At 38.7% G+C, this 20,430-nt stretch overlaps 1 protein-coding gene across 1 annotated transcript; it reads right to left on the reverse strand.

The window, feature by feature from the left end:
• Nucleotides 1–962: 962 nt before the first annotated feature.
• Nucleotides 963–20,199, reverse strand: LRIT3 (leucine rich repeat, Ig-like and transmembrane domains 3). The gene is made up of 4 exons (XM_006052203.4): nucleotides 19,741–20,199; nucleotides 16,587–17,059; nucleotides 4,580–4,885; nucleotides 963–3,674 (listed from the first exon to the last, which is right to left on the reverse strand). The coding sequence occupies exons 1-4, from the start codon at nucleotides 19,854–19,856 to the stop codon at nucleotides 2,569–2,571; spliced, it is 2,001 nt and encodes a 666-aa protein (XP_006052265.4). The 5' UTR covers nucleotides 19,857–20,199; the 3' UTR covers nucleotides 963–2,568.
• Between the last annotated feature and the right edge of the window lie 231 nt (nucleotides 20,200–20,430).

Here is a 20,430-nt window from a genome sequence, read left to right on the forward strand (position 1 = left end):
CATGCTGCTTGCTATAATATCAGCCTTCCCCTCCCACTCAAGGAAGCACATACTTGTAAGAACATAAGAGCAATGATATCATCAGGATAACCCTACGTTCAAATGTATGTATTTTGAGAAACTAGATGATTTACAATTTGCTCTTACTATGAGTAACAAGTTGCTTGTGACTCACCTCCTATGCCAAGTCCAAGTTGAGGATGACAAAAGTGTTTTCTCCTGCCATTCCTATCCCCTCTCCACCACCAATTAGCTTTTCCTTGCTGGGCAAAATTAAATCCAGGCTGCACTTGATTTTAATTATGAGAGCAGTCAGTAATTTATTTCATCAGGATGATCCAAGTGAAGAAAGCTGAGTGCTGAAGAATTGATGCTTTTGAACTGTGGTGTTGGAGAAGACTCTTGAGAGTCCCTTGGAGAGCAAGGAGATCCAACCAGTCCATCCTAAAAGAGACCAGTCCTGGGTGTTCATTGGAAGGACTGATGTTGACCACCTGATGCGAAGAGCTGACTCGTTGGAAAAGACCCTGATGCTGGGACGGATTGGGGGCAGGAGGAGAAGGGGACGACAGAGGATGAGATGGCTGGATGGCATCACTGACTCAATGCACATGAGTTTGGGTGAATCCGGGAGTTGGTGATGGACAGGGAGGCCTGGCGTGCTGTGATTCATGGGGTCGCAAAGAGTCAGACATGACTGAGTGACTGAACTGAACTGATCCTTGTATCTTTTCTTGACAAATAGCCTGCCTTTGTACGGTTTGGGTGTCTTTTGGCTCAACAGTCTGTAACATTCGCCCACAGCTATATTATTTCTAAGATGGTAGTATTTTGGCAGTCTGTTTATATGAACTTTTTAAATATGGCAATGAAATTCCATGATGCTTTTAGAGTAAAGAAATGCATGTTTTTGCCATCATTAAATTTAAAATAAATCATGTAACATAAGTTGAACACAAAACTGTCTTTAAAAGGTATTTTATTTTTTAAAAAAATCCAAAAAATGGATACTGAATTTAAAACTGTTAGATCATTAGACAATGCACATAGTGATGAAAGCACCAAGGTCAAACAGGTTGGAAAGGACAGGAAAGAGGATAAGAAGGCGAGGTTTGGGAGTTCTGAGCAGGACATCTATCCATGCCAATCTTCTAATACAGATAACAGTGAAACTAGATTTCTCTTTTTCTTTTTAATTAAAAGCCATTTGGAATGAGAAGGTTTTCATCCTCTGGCTGCTTATATTATGATTTCCACAATGTGTTACATTAAAGCCGATTTGTTTCTTATGTAAAATATATTTTCTTAGAACTTGCTTCTCAGTATATTTCATGACACCTTTATAAATCTGCTCTATACTCCAAAATCTTCAATGTAGAGAATATAATATTTAGTAAATATGGTTTAAAAATTTCTTTAGAAAAGCTAAATTTTATTTATCAATTCCCTTTCCTATCTAATCATGTGGCCCACTCCAATCAAATTTCCCTGATGTTTTTAACCTTGAGTTTGACTAAATCAATCCACTGAATTTGCTCTTTCAAAATCCTAAGACATCCTTTTTGGATCGAAAAGACTTTCAAAGATCATTCCTTTATCCAGGTAATCAAAATATAACATGGCAAAAGACAAACCCTTTAGCCACGATCCTTTGGCTGCATGAATATTTTCTGACAAAGCAGAAAGAAAAAAAAAAGTGAAGAAAGTAGGGGGAGTGGAGGGAGAGAAGAAAAGAGGGAAGGGGAAAAGAAGTGTAAATATAAAACTGTTAAAGAGATTGTTTTAAAATGAGTACATTTTTTAAAAAGACCCCATACAGTCTGTTAGCAGATGTATTAGAATGCAACAGTTACTATCTTCTCAAAATGGTCTAACTATTTGCCATGATCTTCTTTTTAACTTATTTTTGCTAGTACCCATATTTCTAAGGACAAGGGAAATTTTTTTCATTCTTTCAATACGAATACCACTATACTATATTATAATGCATAATGGTACTAAGAGCTGGAGCCCTCCCCACCCACTGGGTTGCATTTAACCATAGTGAAAGCAAAATTATGTACTGTTCCACTCCACCAGGCAATGGCAGCAAAAGGGCACAGCAAATGCCATAGAGCACTTTGAACAAGAAGTAACATCAAGGCTTAACTGGTTGTACTAATCTTTCTTCACTGCCCCAAAAAGCTAGCTTTTTAAAATTCAGAGTTTACTTTTTATGACTATTTTCACATGAATTTATTTTTAAGAACTAAAGCATTATCCTAAAATATATTATTAACTGACTTAGCACTACCCTAAAAATGATTTCTATGGACATTTTCTACAGAAAAAAAATCAAAATTATTTGTCTTTTCAGTTCAGAAGTCTCATGATTTTTTTAAACAGACTTAAAAGCACTCCATCTGTGATTTTTTTTCATAAAGGATGTGAAAAGCGTCCAAAAGTCATCCAAAGAGAGGGTCAACGATACCCCTAGATCCTTAATTTTGTGAAAGAAATTCTGTGGAGCTCACATGTGCGTGAGCTGTAAAACCTTAGCAATAATACTCCGATCCAGAACCCTCACTTTTAATAGTCAGGAGACTCCATACTTGACCTAGAGCAAAGCGGCAGTTTTTCTGATTCGGCTCTGGGCCTTCGCGCCCACAGTTCCCCTACACTTTGAGACGTGGGGGACAGTGTCTCAAACTGGATATAAGTCTCTTTTGCCAAATCATCTTCCCAGAGGGAGTCTGGCTTACACTGAAGTTTGCAAACTTTGTACAACAGGAAAAAAATCAACGGCAAGACAGCAACGCAGGCAGCACCACTCAGCACCATCAGGAAAAACTCTTGAGAATCTCCTTCTTCAGCTCTGCCAGTAGAAAAGGTGACACATTGGTCTTTCTGGGGAGGCATTCCCTTTGGACAGACACACGCTATATACTGCCAACCAGGCAGCAAGCCGTTTATGGTGACTTGGTTCTTGCTGGAGTTCACATTAAGCAGCAGCAGGTCCTTCTCACCATATTTGGAATAAAACACAGTCACTTCCGAGTTCTGGGTGGTGTTAATGGTGTCCCATGTCAAAACCACGCTTTCTTCTGTTTCGCTGACCACCTGGAGGTTTTCTATTGTGGCATTCGCTTCCATCCGCAGGGCTCGATCCAACAGTGCCAACTCTTCTCTTCTACTTGCACTAGCTGGGGGAAGCTTCCCACCACCCATCTCTGCTTTAGCACTTCTTTTCCCATCTGGGCTGAGCGACTGTCGGCTAGCCATGGTGGTGCTTGCGGATATTCTAGTGCTTGGAGTTGTAGCTGAAGAAACAGTGGAGGAGAAGAAAGGAGACAAGGAGAAGGAAGCAGTGGAGGGAGGAGATGAAGTTGAAGTAGGAGGAGAAGTGGAAGAAGAGGAGGAATAAGGCCAGGGAGACGATGATGAACCAGGCAGAGATGCAGGGCGTCTAGATCCCGGCTGGACCTCTTGTTCAGGGTGCTCCCCAGTTCTTCTCTCAGAAGTATCTGATGAGATGGTGGTTCTGACAACACCGGCCACTGTCACAGTGACCACAGCTTCTGACATCCCAGCCAAATTTTTGGCCTTACATTTGTAATCCCCAGCATCCACGTAAGAAATGCCCGTCAAGCTTATTATGGACCATCTGACTCCCTCCCCTGGAGATTCCTGAATTACTGGAATAAAGAAAAATGCATACTCTGTGAGAAAAAAAGAAAGGAAAGACTCAAGCAACATGCCAACTGAAAAGTAAACAATTTCTGGTCCTACACGTAGACCTCTCACATAAGCGAAGAGAGAAGTGGCACACTGCAAGTCTCTGAAGGCAGGTGATGGTTCTGTAAGTGGTTTATATGGAAATCCAGGGCATGCCAGGTGACATGAGGTTTGTATGGGAAATAGTATTTTAAAAATACATGCGGCTGAGAATTAAGAAACTTGGGCCTGAGTAAACTTTCGTCACTAGTATGTGATTCTAGACAAGCTATCAGTTTTTAGACCTCTGTTTCCACATTTTTTAAATAAGGGGATACGACAAAGGCATCTCAGATATTGCTTCCAATTTTAACCCAATGTGATTCTATAAAATGTTTATCACAAGATATTATTTAAATACTTCTCAAAATATTTTTTCATTGTAATAAAATGCCAACCATCCACACAGTCAGAAGGCATCTGGATCATTGTCTAGCATGAAGGAGTCATAATTTCTGTTCCTTTCTTTCACAGTATATTTCATTTAGATAACCTGGTAAACCATGAGTTTTGTTTTTTTTTTAATTTTCCTCTGATGGAGGAAAGTTAAAGACAGAGGCCTATCTGCAACCACCCAAATGCTGAATCACGTTGTTTTCCATCTAAGAAAAAAAAAATCAGATTGTCTAATTTCATCTATGTGGCTAATCAGACAAACGGAGGAAAACATTGATCAGTAAAGTGTACCTTTCAAAATTTTTCCATTCAACACTCTTAGCAATATTTTATTAGAAATAGCCAGACAATTTCAAACCATACAAAAACACAAGATTAAGGTCACACATTTGTAAACATCTTATTTCAAAGGCCTGAATTAAGAAGATACCTGTATAATTGACTGGCGAGCTATCTGGTCTGGTCCACGTGAGCTGCGGGGTGGGGTGGCCAGTGGCGTCACACCGCAGCAGGACATTGCTGCCCAGAGCTGATGTGATCTGGGTAGCCGAGGTCATCACTGATGGCTTCACACACTGCTCCAGCTCAGCTCGCTGAAATGAAATCCCTGTGAGGCGTTCCGGTTCACTACACACCATCATCGGATCAAGAAGTACTATTGCAGGGTCAGCGACTTTTGACAATGACATTATTTTGGAAATGTGACAGTCACAGAACCATGGGTTGTCCTGCAGACCTAGACCAAAAGGGAGAAAAAGGTTGATAAAGTTTTTCCTGATGACATCCGTCTACTCACAGCCTCGTGGGATGGCATTTCTGCACTCTGGCCCTAAAAACATAAGTTTTTTGAGAGGTCAGAGTTACCTGTCAGTTTTACCGTGCACACCAGCCACCAAATTCAACGTGTCCTGTAGTTCAGATCATCAATGATCATGTGTGTGTGCGTGTGTACTCAGTTGTGTCCGCCTCTGTGACCCCACGGACTTGTAGCCTGCCAGCTTCCTCTGTCCATTGGACTTTCCTGGCAAGAATACTGGAGTGGGTTTCCATTTCCTTCTCCAGGGGATCTTCCCAACCCAGGGATCAAACTTGGGTTTCCTGCATTGCAGGCAGACTCTTTACCATTGAGCCACCTGGGAATCCTTTAATGATCACAGCTAATAGTTATTGAACATTTATTACAGACTAGGCTCTGTTCTAAGCACTTACCTGTTATTATTTGATTTAATCCCTACAGTTCAAGGAAAAGAATATTATTTCCCCCATTTTAAAAATGAAGAAGCTGAGACACAGAGAAACCAAATAACTTGACCAAGGTCATGCAGCTGATTAGTGTCAAAGTCAAGATCTGAATCCAAGTATCACAGAATGTCATAAATATGGTGACAGATTCTAGAGTGCCAGAAAGTATTTATATTATTATAAATATTATTATAGGGTGCTTAGAGGCACCTAACTCAACCTGAAATATGTCAATATTTTGTGTGACTTTGAGGTAGTACAATTTCTGTGAAACCAAAGCATAGAGTGAGACATAGGCAAAGTTAGGTGACAAGATTGGAAAAAAAGTAGTAGAACATGGCTTGGCATGAATGTCACATGTGGTGGCCATGGAGGTACACTGCTCAAATCCCCTTTCAAGAGAGAATCAGCAGCAGGAAATACAGTTAGCTGACAGCCTCCAGTTGCAAGCGCCTTCAGGATCTGCCTTGGCTTTCAGGACTGTTAGCCAAAGTGCTGTACCCTTCAAAGAGACTGACAACGAAAGCTTAAAGAAAAGTGAGAAAAATATTATTGGAAAGTAGACAAAAGGGCACACCCTTGTTATGAAGCAGCAGAAAGCTTAGCAACACTATCACAGGTGGTTAACACGGAAAGTAGAAAATGTACTCAATGAAATGAATATTCTGGCTAAGGATATTTCCACATGGTGTTGACACTGCTGCCTGGTATCTTCTTGCTGCTCATAGTAAAACATAAAGGAGAGACAACAGCTAAAGGAAGAATCGTTAAATGTAAAGGTGCTAAACCCAATAAAACTGCTTCTTACACCACCCTCTCCAAAATTCTCAAATTAAGGAAGGGTCTCAGAGCAAAAGTCAAATTCTGGTGGGTGGTTCAATACAATTAGTTGTTGCTACTGCTGCTGCTGCTAAGTCGCTTCAGCCGTGTCCGACTCTGTGCGACCCCAGAGACGGCAGCCCACCAGGCTCCCCCGTCCCTGGGATTCTCCAGGCAAGAACACTGGAGTGGGTTGCCATTTCCTTTTCCAATGCATGAAAGTGAAAAGTGAAAGTGAAGTCGCTCATCGTGTCTGACTCTTAGCGATCCCACGGACTGCAGCTTACCAGGCTCCTCCGTCCATGGGATTTTCCAGGCAAGAGTGCTGGAGTGGGGTGCCATTGCCTTCTCCAATTAGTTGCTAGGATCTCAGAAAGATCTAAGATGGTGCCTTCAGAGCATTCAGTCAGACAGAAATCTTGAGGATCTTAAGGGTGATGTCCCATACCAGCTTTACAAAAAAAGCCCAAGGTTAGAAAAGATTTATCTCAAAGAGATTTGTGGTTGTGGAGTGGATTTGTATTGATTTTTAAGAAGAAAAAACAGAACCACAAGTTTAAAAAAGTCCAACCATGGTGCAAGACTTAACTATTCATTCATAAATTCCAGATTTATATCTATGCCTATTTTTATTATAACAGCACTTTGTGAGTGGTTAATATTTCTCTGCCAGTGTTGGTAAAGCTTACAATTTCTACTATCTTCTATATTAGAAATTTCTTTTCTTTCATGGATGAATTACCTTAACCTTCTTCTCACATTTAGTCCCACGAATCCATAATCAGTTCTCTAATACTGATTTAAATTCTACTCAGCCTGCCAATAAATATCAAATTCATTCTGTCATATAATATAATACGTGTAGAATACTCATACTTTCAAAAGACTTTGACTTTGTATGCCAGATTTTTTTCTTTATAAAATAATAACAAAAACAGACTTACAGATATAGAGAACAGGCTTGTGGTTGTCAAGGGGGGAGTGGAGGAGGCGAGGGAAAGACTGGGAGTTTGGGCTTAGCAGGTACAAACTTTGACATACAGGATGGAGAGACAACAAGGGCCTACTGTGCAGCACAGGAAGCTACGTTCAATATCCTGTGATAAAGCATATGGAAGAGAACAGATACATGTATAACTGAGTCACTTTGCTATGCAGCCGAAATTAAACACATTGTAAGTCAATCATACTTTAATAAAAGTTAAAATAATAACACAAAACAGCAGTTGTTGGTTGCTTCCTATGAGACAAATACTGCACTTATCAAAAATTGTAAAGTGTCTACATTTTACCCTGCTTTAGGGTGACCTGGTAGCTCAGCTGGTAAAGAATCCACCTGCAACGCAGGAGACCCAGGTTTGATTCCTGGGTTGGGAAGATCCACTGGAGAAGGGATAGGCTACCCACTCCAGTATTCTTGAGCTTCCCTGGTGGCTCAGCTGGTAAAGAGTCTGCCTGCAATGCAGGAGAGCTGGGTTGGATCCCTGGGTCAGGAAAATCCCCTGGAGGAGGGTATGGCTACCCACTCCAGTATTCTGGCTTGGAGAATTCCATGGACTGTATAGTCCATGGGGTCGCAAAGAGTCAGACACAACCGAACAATTTTCACTTTCACTATCCTGATGTTAAAGCTCTAATTCTTAACAACCGTATATATGTGTTATACTGACCTCAGGAAGCTAGTATGATTCTTCCAATTTCATACCAGAAGACATTAAGGCACAAAGAAATTACTGCCTTAACATTGTAAGTAGCTTAGAGTCCCAAGTCCTAGGTGTTTGAGCCTCCTAGTCTAATGCTTCTTCCACCATAACTCACTTATCTGTTTGCCACCTAAAAGCATCTAGAGTATGGGTGGCAGCTACAAATAACACTGTTTTAACAAGTGTTAAAACAGCAATGTCTACAGCATAACTGTCTATATAGGGAAAGATCAAGAGCTATAAAATTAAGAGTTTCATTTATACTTTGAAACTGTTAAAAAAAAAGTGTTAATGGTAAAACAAAATTCTTTAAAAATTAATCTAAAGGATTACATCTAAAAGTGACGTGTTTATTTTTAAAACCCTCAAAAATAAAATGTTTATTCATGCTATGAACATCTAAAGTTAAGGGTACAACTTTTAAAGCCTTAATAATAATAGTAATCTAGAGCTGAACACATTTATGTGTTTTTTTCTTCTGGGGACAAAGATACAAGAACTCTGTGAAAGTTAAACTATTACTTGTACTGCATTCCTTGGCAAAGCACCAATCACAACCAGCAATTTGCATTAATTAATTTTAAACTACTCTTGGATAGGGGTAAATGAACTTTGCCGTGTCCTGTTTCTCAAAGGATAATGTTTTTTGTGCATCACAGTAATTGGATATGCTATTCTTTATGAAAAGTCAGCAATAAATTCCAGTACAAAAGTTATTGTGTAGACTGTAAGCTCTTGAAGGCAAAACCATGCCTTAGTCAACTTTGTGGAGGCAGTTTTACTTTGTTAAAGGCTTTTTAACAAATGGTGCTAGAACTACTGGACATTTATTTGGGAACAAATAGACCTTAACCCCTACCTCACACTAGACTCAAAAACTGTTTTGAGCTGGGTCATAGTCATAAGCATAAAAGCTAAGAATATAAAGCTAAAAACTGAATATAAAAGTTAAAACTACAAAGAAAGACTATCTCTGTGACCTGTGAAAGTGAAAGTGAAGTCGCTCAGCCGTGTCCGACTCTTTGTGACCCCATGGACTATACCTGCCAGGCTCCTCTATCCATGGGATTTTCCAGGCAAAATTACTAGAGTGGGTTGCCATTTTCTTCTCCAGGGGATCTTCCCAACCCAGGGATCGAACCTGGGTCTCATGCATTGCAAGCAGACTCTTTACCCTCTGAGCCACAAGGGGGCTTCCTGTGATCTGTAGGTATGCAAATATTTCTTAGATGGTACACAGAAATCACTAACAATAAAAGGAAAAAACTGATAAATCAGATGTCATCAAAATTTTAAGCTTTCTTACAAAAGACATCATGAAGAAAATTTAAAAAAAAAAGACATCATGAAGATAATCAATAGACAAGTCACAGACTTGAGGAAATATTCATAATACATATAATTAATGAAGACATACTCAGTAATAAAAAGACGAACAACATTAAAAATTATAAATATACCAATGGTCAATAAGTAAATGTAAATGGCCAATACCATTACTCATCAGGGAAATGCAAACTAAAATGACAATATAATACCACTCCCCTGACATGACCACTCCCAAGAATAATGAAAATAATAAAGACTGACAATGTCAAGTGCTGCTGAGGATGTGGAACAAACAGACTGTGCTAATGGAAGTGTAGACGGTACAACCTCTGGAAAACTGGCACTTTCTTTCTTAAAAAGTTGTATATCTAGCCACCCTATGACTTAACAATTTCAATCCTAGGAATTTATCCAAGAGAAATGAGAACATAGCCACAAAAACTTTGCACAAAAATGTTAATAGCAGCTTGCTGCTGCTGCTAAGTAGCTCCAGTCGTGTCCGACTCTGTGCGACCCCATAAACAGCAGCCCACCAGGCTCTGCCGTCCCTGGGATTATCCAGGCAAGAACACTGGAGTGGGTTGCCAGTTCCTTCTCCATTGCATGAAAGTGAAAAGTGAAAGTCAAGTCGCTCAGTCACGACCGACTCGTGGCGACCCCGTGGACTGCAGCCCACCAGGCTCCTACATCCATGGGATTTTCTAGGCAGGAGTACTGGAGTGGCTTGCCATTGCCTTCTCCAAGCAGCTTAATTCATAATAAAGCTAAAAACTGGAAACAGCCCATCTGTCCAACAACAGGACAAAAGATGAATAACTGGTACACTTATACAGTTGAATAGACTGAGCAATAAGAAACTACCAAGATGTGCAATGACATGGTTGAATCTCAAAAAAATATATAATGTTGAGTGAAAGAAGCCAAGCACAAAAGCACCTCAAATGAAATTATAGAATAGGTAAAGTTAACTTATGGTTGTAGAAATAAAAGTAGTAGTTCTCTGGGGTGGGGGAAGACTGATGAGACGGCACAGGGAAACTTTCTAGGGTGATGAAAATGCTCTGTATCTTGATGAGGGTGTGTGTTTTGTGTAGGTATAGGTTTACCATCATTTGCTAAATTGTACACAAGAGTCACGGAATGCATATGATATCTCAATTCCTCAAATTAAAAAATAGTTTAAGGAGTTCCCTGATTGCCTAGTGGTTAGGATTCCCAGCTTTCACTGCCGTGGCCTGGGCTCAATCGCTGGTCAGGGAACTGAGATCCCATAAGCCATACAGTGCAGCCAAAAAAAAATTTTTTAATTAAATTTTTAAAAATAAATTTTTTTTAAAGTTTAAAAAATAAAAGTGATGTCTCTGGAGATGGACTGTGAAGTTGAAACTTGACTCTGCCTCTTTACCAGCTGGAAAAAGAAGGTGATGACAGTTACAGACCCACCTCATGGGTTGTCCTGGAGGCTGAGATACTGCCAGGCAGTCCTCAGATGCATGTCTGGCAAAGGGTAAGCCTTAATTGTATGGATTTGTCTCCTCTGGGCCTAGGAAAGAGCAGGTAAGCCAATAGAGCATCAGAAGTATTTGTAGAACTAAATTAATGCCATTTTACAGAACCCTGTGGGAATACTCAGGGCCACCACTGCCCTTTGGCAAACTCCATTCTGAATTTTTTGTTGTTTAGTTGCTAAATCGTGTCTGACTCTTTTATGACTGCATAGACTGTACCCCACCAGACTCCTCTGTCCATGGGGTTTCCCAGGCAAAAACACTGGAGTGGGTTGCCATGTCCTTCTCCAGGGGACTTTCCCAACCCAGGAATCAAAACCATCTCCTGCATTGGCAGGTGGCTTCTTTACTCCCGAGCCACCAAGGAAGCCATTCTGAATAGAAGAGCCCTTTACAACTAAGCAACTTTAGGTTCCCATAAGGACACAAAAAAGCAATTTATACTCTTCTACTACAGAGTTTTTCCTCCAAGATAAACAGTGTTAGGCCTTACAGACTTTGCCTGTGTAAATATTTTCTTATTCTTGAGAAAGAGGTCATGGAAATTTACTTGTACTGCAAATCAATCTAGTTTCATAGTTAATTTAAATGCTTATTTGCAGGACACTACATTACATTTTTATAACTATATTAAAGGACAATTTTATTAGGTTGATATTTTTATTCACACAGAAGAGAAGTGGAGTAACTGAAAAGCCTCTCCCTAAATTCTTTTTTATTAAATAAATATTTGACTTAAATAGATCAGTAAAATAATATATATAAGGAAAATAACTCTGGTATTACTACATACCTTATATTACAAAGCAGTGGGGAAGAGCAAGGGTTCTACAACCAAATGGTTTATATTCAAACCCTACCTCCATCACTATGGAATAAATGAATCTGGGCAAGTGTTTTAACTTGTGCCTCATTTCTTCATCTATAAAATAGCGATGAAACAGTACTTATCATGGGGTTAATGTGAGACTAGAAGGAGTTATATCCATAAATTATAAGAACTAGGCTTGGACTAGCATCCATCAGTACTAGCTACTATTACTATTATAAATAGAATCTGTTAACAACAATAAACATAGGGTAATAAAAAAGAAATGAAAAGAGAATGTATCCCATTATAATAGTACAAAAGTAAATTTTACAGGGCACCTGGAAAGATATAATTGCTACAGTTAAGCACTTGAGTTCTAAATAGAGCTGCTTCTCACTACCATTTTTAAACAATGAAATTGGAAGACTTAGGTACATTATAGTTAAACTAACAAAAAAGTCAAACTAGAGAAGTCCTTCTTTTCAAGATACTCACTTCTCAGTCACAATTGCTATGGATTGTTGTTGATCTAAAATCATAGCCTCAGAAACTGTCCAATTTATTTTCTAAAGGACTGTCACATAAACTGCATTCTCATTACATTTCTATTAGCAAGATGGAGTAAATCCTGATATCTCCATTTTCCAGATGTGAAAACTGAGTTTTCTGCGTGTGATGCACACACATGAACAAGTCTTCTTTGCAGAGGGTAGCACTTCTTTCCCCATTTTGTTACGCAGCAGTCATGACTTTGCTTTGGTCAGCTGCCACACGTGGCTGGACATGTTTCAAAATATCTTTTGTTGCTTATTATTCTGATTATAAAAAGTAATGCATGATAATTGCAGAACATTTTGAAAATACAGAAAAGCAGAAAGATGTCAAAGAGAACAGTTAATCAATTAGTATAACTTTTAGTCTTTTTCTTTGCCAATTGTAAAATACTCATGATCATGCATTATTGCATGATCATGTAAAATTACATAAATTTAATGTTATACTAAAAGTATTCTTGTGTAAGTTTTTAAATAATCTGAACTGTTCCTCAATAAAATATTAGCAAACCAAACCCCAGAATACAGTAAAAGGATCATATACCATAATCAAGTGGGATTTATTCCAAGGATGCAAAGATGGTTTAACATCCACAATTTAATCAGTGTAACATATCATTTAGCAAATTGAAGGATGAAACACATGATCCTCTCAATAGATACAGAAAAAGCATCTGACAAAATTAAAAATCCATTTATGATTTTTAAAAAAAACTCTCAACAAAATGGGTATAGAGGGAATGTACCTCAACATGTTAAAAGCCATATATGACAAACTCATAGTTAACACCATACTCAAGGATGGAAAGCTGAAAGCTTTTCCACTAAGATTAGAAACAAGATAAGGATGCTTAGTCTCACCACTTTGATTCAACACTATATTGGAAGTACTAGCCAAAAAAAAAGAAAAAGGAAAGAAATAAAAGGCACTTGTATCTAGAAAGGAAGAAGCAAAACTGTCACTATTTGCAGATGACATGAAACTATATATAGAAAACACTAAAAAACCACCAAAAAAAAAAGAACCATGAATTCAATAAACTCTCATGATACTAAATCAATATACAGAAATCTGTGGCATTTCTATACACTAACAACAAGAAATCAGAAAGAAAAATTAAGAAAACAATCCCATTTATAATTACAACAAAAATAATAAAATACCTGGAAATAAATTTAACTAAGAAAATGAAAATCTGTACACTAAAAACTATAAAACACTAATGAAAGACATTGAGGATGATGAAAATAAGTGGAATGATATACTGTGCTCATAGATTGAAAGAATTAATATTTTTTAAATAACTCTATTACCCAAAGTGATCCATATATTCAGTGCTATCTAATCAAAATTTCAATGGCATAGTTCACAGAACTACAACAAATAATTCTAAAATTTGTATTGGACCACAGAGGATCCCAAATAGCCAGAATAATCTTGAGAAAGAAAAAAGCTGGAGATATTATGGTTCCTGACTTCAAATTATACTACAAAGCTGTAAAAATCAAAGAGTATAGTACAAGCACAAAAACAGGCACACAGATCAGTGGAACAGAACTAAGAGCCTGGAAACAAATCCACACAGGTGTGGATAATTTACAACAAAGGAATAAAGAACATGAAAACGAGAAAGGGCGGTCTTCAATAAGTGGTGTGAGGAAAGCTGGACAGCCACATGAAAAAGAATGAAACTAGACCACTACCTTGGAGAAGGCAATGGCACCCCACTCCAGTCCTCTTGCCTGGAAAATCCCATGGACGGAAGAGCCTGGTAGGATGCAGTCCACGGGGTTGCTAGGAGTCGGACACGACTGAGCGACTTCACTTTCACTTTTCACTTTCATGCATTGGAGAAGGAAATGGCAAACCACTCCAGTGTTCTTGCCTGGAGAATCCCAGGGACGGGGGAGCCTGGTGGGCTGCCGTCTCTGGGGTCACACAGAGTTGGACACGACTGAAGCGACTTAGCAGCAGCAGCAGCAGCACCAGACCACTACCTTACACTATACACAAAAATTAAGTCAAAATGGATTCAAGACTTGAATATAAGACTTCAAACCATAAAATTTCTAGAAGAAAATGTAGGTGATAACCTCACTGACTTTGGTCTAAGTCATGTTTTGTGGATCTGACTCCAAAGGCAAGGAAAGCAAAAAGGAAAATATTAATGTTCTATAAAATTATTTCTTTATATTAATATTAGCAACTAATCATTAGAGAGCTATTAGTAGCCATTTAGCATTTTGATTTTATTTTCTAGTCTATATATCTATTGAGTAATATTATTAGAATTAGGAATTGCATTCAAAGAAACTTTTAAAAATACATAGTGAAATAAAATTCCAATGTTATGGAATTTTAAGTTATGGAAGTTTTTAGCAATTAGTGTTACTCATAAGAATCAAATTAGTCACTAGAATAAAGTAATTAGGTACTACAGTATGGTTTTGCATGGCTCCTATCACAGTATACTTATTAACATTTAAGGACTCCACAACTATTGCTAAAGTAAACTAATTTTTTTCTCTAACCCACACTAAAATGCTTCTCTTATTATATAAACAAAAATGTCTGAAGGATAGATAGTGGTCAAAACATGAAACAGCTATGCAAGAAAAATTTTGTGACTTTTTCTCTATTTGGTTCTTGTGGAGAAAATATTTTTAGTTTCATAAGCACTAAAATGCACATACATTTCAACAAAAGTAATGCTAAAGCCATTTAAGTGCTGTCACAGTATTTCATTTTTTTCCCAATTAAAACACTTTTTATTGAAGTGTAGTTAAGATACAATATATGATATAGGTGTACGATACAGTGATTCAAACTTTTTAAAGGTTATACTCCATTTACAATTATTATAAAATACATAGTAATTTCCTTTCTATAAAAAATATCAAAATTATCTTTCATTTATACTTTATTTCAGAAAATATTTAGCAAGTGATATTGGTCAGTAGAAATTTCTGGCACAATTTCTTAGCATCCAGTTGCTTCTCATTCCAAAGTCTTATAAGTCATTTCACTGACCAAACACTCAAAATTTCTTTCATTTTTCTGAGAATTACAACTTCTTCTGCAGCCATGATGAACATATCTTGTGTAATTCCAAAAAGCCTTATGGCATGAATAAAATGTGTGTTTTTGCTCAGTCATGTTGGAGTCTTTGTGACCCCATGGACTGTAACCTACGAGGCTCCTCCGACCATGGGATTTTCCGGGCAAGAGTACTGGAGTGGGTTGCCATTTCCTTCTCCAGGGGATTTTCCTGACCCAGGGATTGAACCCGGGTCTCCTGCATTGCAGGCAGATGCTTTAGCAAATCAAATTGCTTTGTCAAAGCCCAGGTCTGTGTCTCATACAAAAGTGGGAAAAGGCCTCGCTGCCCACAGATACTGTTGAGAAGGGTCTCAGTTCACTGACTTCAACTGGGCAGTCACGTTTACTGGGCATTCACCAGAGCAGTGTGCAAAGCACTGTAGAAAGACAAATAGAAGAGAAGGGCTTGCTAGAAGGAGCTTACGTGTTAAGAATCCAAGATAAATATCCATAGAATCTGAACAAATTCAGGACCAAAGTACACAAGATTAAACACAGCTAAACTAAGAGATTAAATCCATTAGGAGACCCATCTAGGGTCAGTAAAATAACTGGTGTTTAGACTAGTTTGTTTATTTGTTTGTTTTTTAAATTAAGAATGTATGGAGGCTACCGGGCTTTCCTGTTGGCTCAGATGGTAAAGAATCTGCCTGCAATGCAGGAGACCTGGGTTTGAACCCTGGGTCGGGAAGATCCCCTGGGAAGGGAATGGATACCCACTCAGTATTCTTGCCTGGAGAATCCCATGGACAAAGCAGCCTGGTGGGCTACAGTCCATGGGGTTGCAACAATTTGGACACAACCGAGTGACTCACATATATACACACACATCTGGAAGCTATACTTCCTAACCAACTAAACCACTGCTACTTAATAAAGATGCAGATGCCCTTCCCTCACTCCTGAAGACCCTGATAAAGGGCTGAAAACAGACCAGAGCAAAACGTCAGTTGTGGCAGAGTATGGAGCACTGATGTGCTCATAAGAATCAGAGCAGGTTGATAGATTTTGTCATTCTTCTCCAGGTTCTCTAAGAGCAGCATTTGCCTCTCAGTTTATGAGGCAAATTTCCTTCCCTCCCGTCACATGCACACACAAACACCTGCTGCCCTCATTCCACAAACATGGATGCATTCACGCTCATACACTACACACATGGTGTGCACGCATACAGACACAAAAAGAGTCATTATACCTTACACAGGGCAGACCAGAAAACTGACCTCGGTCAAATGATAAAGTACTATTCCATCAAAAGTGCAAGTACAGAGTAAAACACCAAATTCAAGAGATGCGAAAATACTGGACAACTGAAAAAGGTGCACAGAGCAAACTGTCTGGACCTGAGAAGCGCAGAGGCTGTGAGCTTACCGAGAACAATTCTTCTTGGTGGAAGGTCCAGGCTTCTGGATGATGCTGTCACTAAGTGGGACCAGCCTTCCAGGAAATCTGGTGGCAGTGTGGTTAATCTGTTGCTTGATAAATCCAAGTAGGTGAGGTTCTTCAGGTACCTGACTGCCTCCTTTGGCACATTGGTTATTCTGTTATTGTGCAAATCCAGGGTCCTCAGACGGGGCATGTCCCTCAGAGATGTCCAAGGGAAAGCTGTCAGAGAATTTCCATCCAAGCGCAACTCATGTAGATGCTTTAGGTTGTAAAAGCTGCTGATGTCAAGGCTGGCGACAGAATTGTAAGTCAGCCAGAGGTACTGAAGCTCCACCAGGTAGTAGAAGGCCTCGGCGGGGATCCTACGGACAACGGTCCTTTCTATGCGAAGCTTCACAGTGTCCACGGGAAAGTTTGTAGGTACCTCATTCATATCAAGGTCATTACATAGCACCGCCCTAGTGTCACAAAGCAACGGAAGGAAATCTGTTTCCTGAGGCTCATTTGAAAAAAGTAATACTTATTTGAACTATGCATTGAATTTTTCATTCCCTACTGGTTTGCACAAAGTATCCATTCAGCCTAGCTGAATGCTCAGTAATAATTTGTCATCCTCATCATCTTCTTCTAGGTTGAACCATATGAAATGGCCATTTTAAAAACCACGGCCACATTAAAAACCATCAAATATCATTATTTTCATGTGACTCAACCTGAGCTTTTTATGCGTCAGGCATGTGCAATATACTTCACATTCCACCCCTTTTTAATCATCACAACAACCCAATGAACCAATATTAGGGAATAGGTAAAGGTACCAGCTCTAGAGTCAGTCTGGTCTTGGTTTGACTGTAAGCTCTATCATCGTTGTGGCCATGGAAAGCCACTTCACCAGTCTCAACTCATTTTCCCACATGGTACCCTTATGGTGAGTACTTGAAATGGATGGAAAAGTTTACACCTTCTTGGCACTCAGTAGGTGTTTACTAACAAGCACTCAATAGGTGTTTGCTATTATTATCATCAATCTCATTTTTATAGATAAAATAACTAGGCCCATCAACATTCGGTAACTTACCAGAGTCACAGAGCTAGTGGTTACACAACCATCTTTCAAAGCCACATCTGCCAGCTCCAAAGTGGACACTTTAAACCTCTTTAGGAAATGCCCCATTTTAAAAGAACCCCCTATTGAAGTTATAAATTGATCCTTATGAAGACGAGCACAAGAGAAAGGAAGAAAGAAAGGAGGGAAGGGAGGAAAGAAATGGCAAGTGTTCATATTGGATGACTAAAATTAAGCTCTGTTTTAATAATGTGACCAATGCATTGCTTTCAGCCTAAGATATAAATCAACTAACTGCAAGTTTTTTTTTTTTTTTACTGCTCACAATTTAAGTGACCTTGAGCAAATGACATCATGATCTTATTTGTGGCATGTAGAAAAACAGGCATAGGAAAACAAGCCTGTCTGTGTGTGGGTGTCAAGTATGAAAAATCAGAAAATTTAGATTCATTTAAACCTGAAAAAAAAATGCCTATTTATCTCCCATTATATATTCAGCTCCACCAGATTGCTGAAAATGATTAATATAAAGCATCATCTGAATTATGATACACTACACATTAGTAAACAGTCAATAAAACAGTCATTCAGTAAAACACATCACATCAAAACAGTGAATTTTTAAAGCCAGGCCATGATGTAAAGAGAAGGCTAAGCAATGTGCTAGTTGCCTCGTCTCCTCTCTTCAGGAGACGTGCCTATGTGTCATTGGAATTCTCTGGCATACCTCTTCATCTCTATTCTGAATCACAAATTTCAGTGTACTTTATACCAGAATGATCCAGCTTCTCCTCATTAAGTCGGCATTCCAATGCATTGTATCGGAGAAAGCCTCAATTGGAAACTAAAAGACCCAGTCTCTGTCAGCCAGTCAACAACTCAGCACTGTGATCTCGGACAAGCCATTTCATCTCTATATGATTTATTCATTTAAAAAATTACAGTGGCCAAACTAGATTATTTCTGGAGTTCTTGTCAGGCATAACATGCTATGATTTTATAAAATGCATCAATAATGGGGCCACCATGAAGAAGGAAACACTTCTGTTTCCTGTTTTCTGAAAGACAGTCTGATCTGAGTCATTAACTGCAGTATATCTTTTGCCAAGTAGGTCTTAAATTGTTACATTCTTCTCACTGTCTTTAACCCACCTTGAGTGGATATCTCAAACAGATACCAGGAGTTAGTAAATTTTATACAATAACATGAAAATTATACAAAAATATGTTATTTATTAGTTATTTGTATAAATTTATAAGACATAAATAGAGTGATTCTTTTAACAAATTACATTGAAGCTTACTGTTCACTTCAACTGAGTCACACAAAAAATCTGAGTTTGTTGTTAAAAATTCTCTCTCAAAAAAAAAGTTTACTATGTTTAGCCAATAAGAGTTCTGTTTTGTATTTAACTTCTATCTGAAAGGACTCATGCATATTATAACTAAACACTTGTTCTCACTTCACAAGCATATATTAAAGAAACACAGAGGTTAGGTAGCTTCTGCAAGGTCCCACAGTGTCCAACACAAAAGGCTGACCCATTTCTTTCAAACTCTAACATCTTAAAATGAAAAATTCTGATTATGAACGTCTCTCATTTCACTCATGTGATCGTCCTTCCCACTTCCTAAAGTCTATTCAGTTGGTATAAATAATCCTCTAATTGAAAGGGAAAACCCTGGAAGCGAATGATCTGGGCTTGTCACACACATTCTGATCAGCCCTGCCCCCTTTTGCTTTCTATAAACAGGTTGAACTGGCCACACAAATTTCAGTGGTTTGACCTCCTGCCAGGTTCACTGTGTGAATACAAGTGCAGTGAATATTTTAGTAACACAATATGTTTGAGAGTCTCAAACAATTTGAGGGGCTTTGAAGGAGTTAAACTGCTCGAAGTGCAAACAATGGAGTAGGCAACCAGGATTAACACAGGTACATTAAAGCTTATCTAAATTAAGCCTCCTCTCTGATTTCTGAGCAGAGTCAACTGTTTTCAAAACAAAGCCATCTGGTTTGAGTCCTTTTCCTCCGAATCATCAGTACACTGAGTAGCAAGGGGAGAAGCATACCTTGATCGCAGGCCATCATTTCTGCCGTGATAATCACAGGAGCACTGAGAAGGACATAAACAGTTTGCTGTCTCCAATAGGCTCATTGCAATGCACAGACCTGCAAAGAGATGCATGGCTCCTTTTAGAGGTTATTTGGACAAAAGGTAAAAACCAAACCCTAAGCATTCAGAAACTGGTGCGCCAGGCATACAAATGGCCATTTAGTACCAGCAGATTACACAGGATTAGCTGAGATCTGTAGTTACTTAACCTTCAAGTGTAGCTTGCAGGGGATCAATCCGCCTAGACTTTGAAACTGTTTTCAGCAAAGTAACACATTCTAAGAGAAGTAAAAATCAAACAAGTGATTGGGTCGTTTATTTTTCTGGAATTGAGCTGCAGGAGTTGCTTGTATATTTTTGAGATTAGTTGTTTGTCAGTTGCTTCGTTTGCTATTATTTTCTCCCATTCTGAAGGCTGTCTTTTCACCTTGCTTATAGTTTCCTTTGTTGTGCAGAAGCTTTTAATTAGGTCCCATTTGTTTATTTTTGCTTTTATTTCCAGTATTCTGGGAGGTGGGTCATAGAGGATCGTGCTGTGATGTATGTTGGAGAGTGTTTTGCCTATGTTCTCCTCTAGGAGTTTTACAGTTTCTGGTCTTAGGTTTAGATCTTTAATCCATTTTGAGTTTATTTTTGTGTATGGTGT

The sequence above is a fragment of the Bubalus bubalis genome, chromosome 7 (genome assembly GCF_019923935.1).
Source record: "Bubalus bubalis isolate 160015118507 breed Murrah chromosome 7, NDDB_SH_1, whole genome shotgun sequence".
Lineage (NCBI taxonomy): Eukaryota > Metazoa > Chordata > Mammalia > Artiodactyla > Bovidae > Bubalus > Bubalus bubalis.

Bases quoted from the DNA above. Each gene is read 5' to 3' on its own strand.
- LRIT3 (XM_006052203.4), bottom strand. From the start codon at position 19,856: ATGCATCTCTTTGCAGGTCTGTGCATTGCAATGAGCCTATTGGAGACA. The intron at 17,060-19,740 runs GTATGCTTCTCC...TTGTGACACTAG, and splicing joins AATGATGGCCTGCGATCAAG to GGCGGTGCTATGTAATGACC. The intron at 4,886-16,586 runs GTAAGCTCACAG...CTTTTGGTCTAG, and splicing joins ACCAAGAAGAATTGTTCTCG to GTCTGCAGGACAACCCATGG.